The sequence below is a fragment of the Equus quagga genome, chromosome 1, assembly GCF_021613505.1.
Source record: "Equus quagga isolate Etosha38 chromosome 1, UCLA_HA_Equagga_1.0, whole genome shotgun sequence".
Taxonomy (NCBI): Eukaryota; Metazoa; Chordata; class Mammalia; order Perissodactyla; family Equidae; genus Equus; species Equus quagga.
Genome location: NC_060267.1, coordinates 14469052 through 14478512, shown reverse-complemented (window position 1 = coordinate 14478512; position 9461 = coordinate 14469052). Strand labels below are relative to the sequence as shown.

Here is a 9461-nt window from a genome sequence, read left to right as displayed (position 1 = left end):
AAGAAAATGCCAAGGACCTAACACCAAATTTATCACTTTTTAAAAACAAGAGATTTTCCCCAAAAGTGAAGAAATAAGAAATCCAGTGTCCATGCGTTCCCAACTTCAGTCTTGATCCCAGGATACCTGCTTCACTCTCAGACCTGTTGTGGGGTTGGGAGCAGAAAGAGAGGGTGAGCGGGAGGCCAGAGGCTCTCTTGTCCCTCCCCTGCTGGTCTGCCCAGCCGTCCTGTCCCGTTAGTCGAGCATCTAACTCCTGATGCCTGACCCAGTCTCCGTACCCGGGTCCAGTCTGTGCGGGAGGAGGACAGTAAAATCAAAGCTCCCCAGGTTACTCCATCAATGACTCCACTCTGGGCAGGACTGCTGCTCACCTGGCCTAGACAGGTGAAGATCTCCCTTTCGGTTCCTAATGCCCTTTATCAGAAAATCTGTGGTCTCCTTCCCACCCATTCCCATAGCCAGAAGTCCTAATACAGTCTAACCTCGGTCCCTCCTGCTGCAGCTTAATCCCGTTTCTCTTCGTCTGCCCGTCAGAGGAGATGCAAGCCCTCTTGCCATAGAGAATAGCTTTTCAGTGACTGCAGCTGGTCCTTTGTTCCCCTCTCCCTGATTCCAGATCTCAGCCCTGGCCCTGTCCACACAGCTTGCTGTCCTGTACAGCGGGCAGCCCAGCCCTGGGGTCTTACCGAGTTGGCTCCCTGGGAATCCAGTGGTGGTATATGGGTTGAGGCTTTCTCTGTGCTGGGTTTCTCACTGCCCCTCTCGTGAGTTTTAGGGGTGGATTCTGCAGGCTCTAAGGAGGGAAAATGGGTGGTGGGAGGGAGAGGTGGTCTTCATGAGGGCTTGGAGAGAGGGGGCTGCTTCTCTCACCCCACCCTATACTCCAGTGACCCCTCATAGGAGCCCAGCACCAAGCTGGAGGCAATCGGGCAGGACCAACAGGGTTTTCTCTGATCACAGTTACTACTGGAGGTTCACTAATTTTTTTTATCTGCAATCAGAAATCTGAAAACCAAACCAAACCAAACCAAAAAACCCCACAACCCCTCTCAGAAATGTTAAAAAGCTTGGGTGCAATCTCAGTGTGTGGCTAAACATGACCTGAACTGATATTAGGCTATTTATAGTCTATTTATCCCCCTTCGGGAGACCATTCATTTCACTGCAGAAATATTAATGTGTTTGATTACAGGGTGCCCTGCTGGGGGTATTCTGAAATATGTAGGATATATACGGCATCGCCGTCATACAATTGGAATACTTCTGAATTGTGGAATACATAGGGGATAAGGGCCTGTGGAGATGTATTAACAGCACCACCAGCGGCTTCCATTTGTTGCATGCTTTGTATGTTTCAGCTGCTGGGCCAAGAACCAGTCTCATTTAATTTTCATAAACAACCCAATGAAATAGGCACCATCATTATCGTTTTGTAGATGGAGGTTAAGTAAGTTGCTCAAGCCTCCGGGCTGGTAAAGGCGCAGAGCCAGCATTCTAGCCTGGTGGTGCTGTTCCCATTACGGTGGGAGGGGCTGGTGCCAATCAGTAAGGACTGGTGAAGAGGTGCAGATAGAGCCAAATCCTCCAGTTTCCCGCTCCTACTGGAACCCTCCCACGTGGGTAAGGCTTGTCTCCTCCTAGGCTGGTCCCTCCCCAGCCGGAACGTACTTTGTGCTTTCCCAGAGGTGCCCAGCCTTGACTCCGCTTCTGTGTCTGTGATCCCAGGTGGGCAGGAGTCCTGGGTCCCTGCGCTCTCAGCGGCTCCCTCAGGCTCCTCTCCCTGCTGCTGTTGCCCGAGGTGATGTTCAACCATCATCTGGAGCTCTGGGGGCACAGAGGAAGGGGGAGGACATTGGACATGACTGCCCAGTCTCCTCTGTGGACCCTCCAATTCAACAGCCCTGCTAAAGAGTCACCAGACATTGCCAAGTGGTTTGACTTTCCCGTCCCTTGAGATGTGAACAAGGAGGGACATCCGCTAGGCAGCGAGCAGGGACTAAAGCTAGACAATAAAATGCACTACCTTCAAAGGGAAGGGAGGGCCAGGGAAGAGGCTTTAAGAACAAAAGATCCTCCTTAACTTGCTGGGATAAGTGGTCTCCTTTGGGGGCAGGAGAAAACTCAAGTTAGAGCCAAGAAATATTTGCATACCTTCTGTGTTCTGTGACCTCGCTTCTATGTGAGTTCACAAATTGTATTTAATTTAACTGCCACAGTGAGGCAGTAGTCACGGCTCAGTAGGTTAGGCAGGTTCTCCGGGGCCACTCTGCTGGGCGGTGGCAGAGCTGCAATTCAGCCCCAGTTTTTCTAGCAACAACTCAACTTTAATAAAGGCAGATTTCATGACTTCCCAAGGATTCCTTCCAAAGGGGTCATCAGGTCTACTGCTCAGCCTCAGGCACAGAGGGGAAGGAAGGGAGGGGAAGGGTCATCCGAACCTTTCATTGTGGGTGTGGTCCTTGTCACCTTCTTCCGCTGCCGTGGAGACATGGCCAGAGTGGACTGTGAAGGACACAGAGCACAGGTGGGTGCCAGCCCTTCTCGCCCGCCTCCTCCACCTTGCCATGCTTTTGGATTGGAGATGGGGGGGTGGGTGTGGGCTGTAAAAAGTAGGGGAAGAAAATTCCTGCTTCCCCAGCTCCCCCTTTCCCCTTCCGACCGACAATAGTGAGCAAGGAGACTGTGTGTGTGGGGGGCGTCCATTCACACACATTGGGGGGGGAGGTGCAGGGAAGAGGCAGTCTAAAGGTCCTACAGATGGGGGCTCTGAGGAATAATCCCCTAATGAGTCTGTGGGTTTTCTGGGCTGGGCTGGGCTGAGTGGAGGTGCCAGCTCACCTTGAGAAGTGGGTTGGGCATCCGGTCTTCATCTATCTCTGAGGGGAACAGAGAAAGGAGAAAGTGATGAGGATGGGAAATCCAGGGGGTCCCCATGGAGCTGACTTCCCCAGGGGAGGAGTCTCTGCAGTCACCTCCTTCCTGATCTGTCCCTCACATCTGCCCCTAGGAAGTTGGCCCTGGTGGCCACCCCAGGCCCACTCGCTCCAGCTGCCTCCTGCTCTGCTGGCCGGCCTTCTCCCTGCACTTAGTCCTGTCCTTGACTCTATGGGCAATCTGCACCTACATCCTTGCCTCAGACCTGGAGGCTCCTGAAGGCAGGATCTGTGGTCCTTTTGCCCTTTTCCTCCCTCTGAAATATCTTTTTCTCTTGGCAACCATTACCCCCACCCCAGGTCCAGAACTGAACCCTGCATAGGAGGGAACACTGGCTAAAGAACAGCAAAATGATCCTGTGCAGGGTCCAGGAAGGTACCAACCTTTTCAGTAGCTGGAGGACAGCTGGGGACTCAGGCATCCTGCAGTGCAGTCTAGCTTATTAGCATGACCACCTCTTCCACTCTCCTGTCCAGCTCCCTGACGTTTCTCTGAGACCTTGTTCTCTCCCTAGACCCTGATGGGGACACTGGTGACCAGAATGCCAGCTGCTCTCTGAGCTGTTTCTAACCTTCCCCTTCCCCTCTGGGGGCGTCAAGACAGCTGATGGAGGCGGTCCCTCCCCCTCACAGCTGTCACTGCCTCTGGGGGTGGGGGCAGCAGCATCTCAGTTGCTGGAGAAACCTGGAAGGCTGTTGCCACAGCAACTGGCACTCAGTTGACCACCCTAATTCCTGGGGGGCCTAGGAACCAGGTGCTCTCCCTCCCCTCCCTAGCACTGCTCCTTCTTTCCAAAGCCAAGGAAATCCTCCTGCTAATCCAGCCACCACTTTCCTGCCTCTGGGATTGAGGACTCTCTGACTGCTCAGATCTGTCCTTCTTCTGTCTAGCACCCCCCTTCTCTCACTGGGACCCAGCTGTCTTTAGCAGCCCTACTCCCTTCAACGACCCATCCCTGGGGTTACCTGGGGATGACTGGTCACTGGTCAGTACCAGGGTGGCAGGGGTGGGGCGGCGCCTCCGAATCTGAGGGAAGAGGTCAAGTTCATGTGGAAGCGTCAAAGCCCCACCCAACACCACTCAGCAACACAATCCAGGCCACCCACTTAACATACCTTAAAAAATGCCATGTTACCTTGAACCTGCTGTCCCAGGGTGAACATTCTTGGGTCCATCCCTCTCCTCTGGGACCCAAAAGACCACCCCTACCCCCTGCACTCCCACCCCCTGTTCTGTCTCAGCATTTCCCCCAGCCCTGGCCCTAACTCCATCTCAACAGCTAAATCTGCTCTATGCATCGATCTCTGGCCTGCTGTCCTTCCGTCCATCCTGGATCAATGGTCAGAAATAACCCGAGAGGACACAGGCTCTTCCTTCCATCTCGCAGCCCACCCCTCTAACACACATTAACCTTTTCTGGGCCAGCACTTGCAGAGAGCACCCCTCTGTCTCCATGCCACCCGCTGGCCCGCCCGGGAGGACAGCACAGCAAAGGTGGGTCTGAATGTGCATCCCCTTGGCCCATGCCCCTCCCTCCCTAATGTCCTCCCTGTCCTTGGACACACCGCCTTTCTCATTTGTCAGGAAATAAGGTCTGCGAAATCCTTGTCGTGGTAAATATAACACGAGGAGGAGCCCTAGGCAGCACTCTGGTCAGGGCTTAAAGCTCAGCTGCAAAATCTTATCCTGGGCTCAGGGGTTCCCTTTTAAGAAATTAACATATAAGAACTGATTGACGGCTGAGCCTCTGAGCCTCTTTTTCCGCCGCTGTTCTTTTGTCATGCTGCCAATAAAGTTGATTGTTGTTGAAGTCAGTCCAAGGACTCTTGGGACTTGTAGTTTTTCCCCTTTCTCTGGCCTGTTTAGAGGCTTGGAAGTGAGGGGGCCCATGGGGCTGGAGTCCCTGCAGCTCCCTCCAGGGCACAAGAGGGGAGGGAAGGCTCACGGGGCTGGGAAAGGGGCTAAAATTTCCAGGGCTGAGAGGATTAGGGTGGGGGCCCCAAATGATCAAATTCCTATCTTTGTGTGTCCATTATTTAGTATCATTACCATTGGGGGTGGCGGTGGTAGGACGTTTGCCCTTCTCTGTGCCCAAAGAGTGGGTACCAGTCATGGTGAGAGAGGCAGTGTAGTCTGCGAGGGGGAGTCTCCCGAAAGAAGAAACAGGATGCATAGAATGGGGGTGCATTGGGGGTAGGGCTCTGTTTTTTGAGCAGAATCCAGCGGCATCTGTTTTTGGTGACATTTCAAGGTCCCTGGCAGTGCCAGTCCTGTGTGGTGTGTGTGTGTGTGTGTGTGTGTGCGCGCGCGCGCATGTGTGCGCACACACGATACACGTATGCACTGCACAAACATTAGCTGTGTGTCCGTCTCTGGCGATTCCTGGTACAAACGTGTGGTGCCAGCAGGCGGGCATGTGTGCATCACGTAGGTGGGGTGGGGGCCGTCCTTTTCCCAGGAGAGGACTCCTCCTTTCCATTTCTTTCCTGCCCTGGGGGAGGGGGCTGATTGTGGAGGAGACAGAGAGAGGGTGGGGTGGGGATTCAAGGCTGTTGGGAACCTGAGAAGGAGACTGCAAGCATGACAGAAAGGGCCTTTGAGACAGCAGCGGGGCCCTGTGATCTTGGACTGGTCCCTTCCTTATCCAATTTCCTTGCCTTGGACAAGATTTCTAAGCACTCAGAGTCCTTGAGAATTATGATGACCTACAGCAGGAGGGAAGTCAGACTTCCTGAAGCCTCCCAGGCACCTGAACTACTAGGAAACAGGTAGACGGCCTCTTCTTTTTCATGTACTCCCCCAATCCTAGTGCTCAAGGACACTGGTGCCTTTGCCTCTGATTTATTCCCAAACCAGTCATGCCAAGGACCTGGTAGTTGTGGGCTTCCTGCCATCCCCTGCCACTCTGTGCTCCATAACTCAGAGCTTCTAACCCCTTCCACCCTCCCATGTCGGTCTGGGTTAGAAGCTCCTGACAAGCCTGGAGGTTTTTGCTTACACACTTGGGTAACACAGCAAGAGGGACAGAGGTTAGACCACAGGTAGAATTTCAGGCCTAGTAGACACAGATTTCTGAAGATGAGAGAAAAGCAGGTCCATGTCTCAGCTCTCTTTGTCCCTCTGGCTCCTTAGCACTGCCTCAGCCTCCTCCCTTGCCCCGCAGACCCCTGAACCAGCCGGCCTTCCCCCTTCTCCTCCCAACCCACACCCGCACCTGCCTCCTCTGACACCAAACAGATGCAGGTGTCAGGCCGTGAGACCCGTCTGTGCCAGTGGAAGGCAGTTCCGCTTGGAACCTCACCCCTCACCCCAAAGCCCACACTTGGGCCCTTTTTCCTGGGTCTGAAGTTATCTTAGCCAATCCCTGCCTGCAGCCCTAACAGCCTTTTTGCTGACCCCAAGGGAGCGCTCCCCATGCTAGGGGCTCTGCACCCTCCTCGTCCTCAGGAGGTCTGAGGTCTCACCACAGTCCCTCCTACTGTCACACCTTAGATGCAGCTCCCTCCAGGCCCGGGAGAGGATGGAGATGCAGGTACCTAACCCCTGCCCACACTCTGAAGCTGAAGTTACGGGGAGAGGGTGTGCCTCCCCTTTCCCTTCACATCCAGTTCACATCCAGGCCTCATTCTGCCAAACAGCTGGAGCGACAGAAAGGACGCTCCCCAGCCCGTCCCCGGGCTCACAGAGTTGCCTCAGGTGGGGAGGCCCAGCCAAGCCCTGGCGGCAGGTGGGGGGGAAATAGAGAACTGACCTTGTGGGAAACAGATATTCATTAGGAATGGGGATGTCTAGGCAAACGGACAAAGAATACAAGAAGAGATGGAGCAATGAGCAAAAGAGCAAATATTTGTAAAGGGGAGGTAGTAATGACCACGGGTGGTCACCCTCTCCACACATGCTCACTCTCCCTGAGCTGAGACACACTTGCTCACACACTCTCACACACTGCCGCCTCTGCCAGGCTGCTCTGAGCTAAAAATAGGCTAGGCCAGGAGGCTGGGCCCTGGACTCCCACCCCTTGAGCCAGGGCTAGCACAGTGCTTCTCCGTCGTGTGTGGCTCAGCGCGGACCCCAACCCTAGAGCGCTTCTGCCTCTGGATTCCCCGTGCCACTCTCTCCATGCCACCCCCACTCCCCGCTCCAAAGGGCAGGAGTTGGGAATAAGGATCCACGTGTCCAGACTTGCAGAAGAAGGGAGCCTCCATCTGCAGACCGGACAGCGCCTCTCCCCAAAGCCCCAGGCCTCTCCGTGTTCCTCAGCCCCTTCTTGTTCTCACTCCCTGGAGTCCTGCAGGGTCGCCCCCAGTTAGGAGAGGACTAGGAGGGCTGTTTCCCTTCTTTCAACTCCGACTGCACCAGGCTCCCTCCATGACCTGCCCTCACCCCCAACCCCTCCCGCACTGCTGCCGGGACCCATCAGCGCCCCCACCCAGCTCAGAAACTCAGGCGGGGGTTGACTGGGCGGGGGATGCAAGACTGGCGAAAGGGAGCGGGGGGTGGGGGGCCGTGTCCTCAGGCAGGCCCCCTCCCCCAGGGCTGGGGCGACAGAGAGCGACTCTCGCGGGGACAGCCTTCGCCGGGAGGCGCTCGTCCTTCTGTCCACCTCGAAGAAGCACAGACAGGGAGATGGGGCTCCGACAGTGGGGGAGGGGGTAGAAGACCCCCAGACGAAGCGCGTTCGCCCTCTCAGGGGCGCACTGCTCCAGGAGGACCCAGCAGGGATCCCGGATCCCAGTGTCCAGCGGTCCCTCGTCTTTTGCGGGGCGAGTCCCCCGCAGCCCCGCCCTGCTCCGCACCTGCTCCGCCGCCTCGGGGTCAAGGTGCGGCTCCAGCAGCGGGACCGTGAACTGGATCTTCCGGGGGCTGCTGTCCTGCTCCATGGCTGGGGCGGGACGCGGCGGGACGCGGGGCTGGGCCGGGCGCGCTCCTCCTCGCTCCGCTCCGGCCCCGGCCCCAGCCCGGCGCGCTCGGCTCCCGGCGGCCGGCTCCGCGCTCCCAGCTCGCGGCCTCGGGGCCCCGGCGCCGCCGATTGGCTCGGCCCCGCCCCGCCCGGCGCCCCCTCCCCCCGCCGGAGCCTTAACCCCGTCGTGGCCGCGCAGCCGGCTGCAGGGGGCATCGTCCCGCAGAGGGCGAGAGGGCAGGCGGGCGAGTCGGGTGTGGCGGGTCCTGTCGTAATGACAGCTCGGGGGTTGTCCAGGAATCCTCCGAGTTCTGGGCGGGGAGTGGGGCCGGCGAGCGGCCGCGAAGAACTTCTCTAAGCCGAGGCAGGTTGGAGGGTTGGAGAGAAGAAAGCAAACGCGAGGCAGATTTGTCGCCCAGAGAAAAAAAAAGAAAGAAAGGGGATTTAGGCATGCAGCAGGAGGGACTAAGATTAGACGTGGAGAGGGACTTTCCTTTGAGGGAAAACACTAGAGCGGAGGTGAAAACTTGAAGGGGAGATAGGAATCTGGACTCCGGTCCTGAGTTCACTCTGTGGCAGGGGTGGGGTGGGGTGGGGGGACGGGACTGAAGACCTTAGAGGGTCTCCAGAGACCAGAGCTTCCCTCTTGAAGTGCTGGTGGCAGTGGGTGGAGGGCTCGGGGAGAGAGGACCGTCTAGGATCAGCGGAAGAAGTAAGGCCGGGTGGGGAGCCACTAATGCTTGTGAAATGGATTTCTCTTTCTGCTTGCTAAATTTGGGGGCTTGGAAAGCAGGTAACAGGCCTGCAAAGAGAGAATGCTGGGGGGTGGAGAGAGAAACTCCTTCGGTGGGGCTGCTTGTTTACAGATGCAGTTGGTTTCCAATTCCACTATTGGCAGAGTAATGAAAATGATCTGCTGTAACTGAAGGGATGGAGGTTAGACTATGTGAAGGACTTACTAATTTGGTGTAGGACCAAGATGTCAGTCATTACTAGTGAGTGAGGGAGATAGGATATTCATAGGAGCTCGTGGGCACCATGTCAGGAGCTAGGGGCCACTGGATAGAGAGAGGCCAGGGCTGGATGTATCTCTGGGGGAGGAAAGGACAGGGGGTTGGGAGGAGAAGGGACAGGGAGTTCTCAGGGAGGGGCTGGGCAGGGGCCAGGGCGGCAGATCTGTTTCTTTAGCCTTAAGCGCTGGCACGTTCCATACAAATGAATGCCTGGTTCTCTGGGGACACGGTGCTCATCTTCTCCTCTAAGGAGTCAGCCTCAACCTTCAGTTGCCTCCTCTCCTGGGCAGCCCTTCCCTGGCCCGGATTTCGCATGGCCCCTTCCCCTCTTACCTCCCAAAATAACCTCCCTTGCCCTCCCCCAGCGTATCTCTTTACACATGCCGGCTCGGCTCAGGCTCAGTTTTCTCAGGGCAGGGCTGGGGTGACAGGGACCCAGTGGGCCAGCCAGACCTCTATTTGCATGTTAACTGGTCCCTGCTTTGCTGTCACTTGGAGTCCAGGAATGACCCCCTACACCCAGCCTTGCGCTGCAGGGTCCCTTTGCTCTCTTTAATGTAGCAAGGCGAGCCTAGAGAACAGCTGCTTGGGTTTCCCAGCCCCTCCCCTGA

At 56.4% G+C, this 9461-nt stretch overlaps 1 protein-coding gene across 1 annotated transcript; it reads right to left on the bottom strand.

Annotated features, from left to right (window-relative positions):
- Positions 1 to 14: 14 nt before the first annotated feature.
- Positions 15 to 7951, bottom strand: PPP1R1A (protein phosphatase 1 regulatory inhibitor subunit 1A). Its single transcript, XM_046638037.1, has 7 exons — positions 7734 to 7951; positions 3903 to 3963; positions 2842 to 2879; positions 2442 to 2505; positions 1672 to 1827; positions 690 to 796; positions 15 to 143 (listed from the first exon to the last, which is right to left on the bottom strand). Exons 1-7 carry the CDS (start codon positions 7815 to 7817, stop codon positions 138 to 140), a joined length of 516 nt encoding a protein of 171 aa, XP_046493993.1. The 5' UTR covers positions 7818 to 7951; the 3' UTR covers positions 15 to 137.
- Positions 7952 to 9461: the final 1510 nt, after the last annotated feature.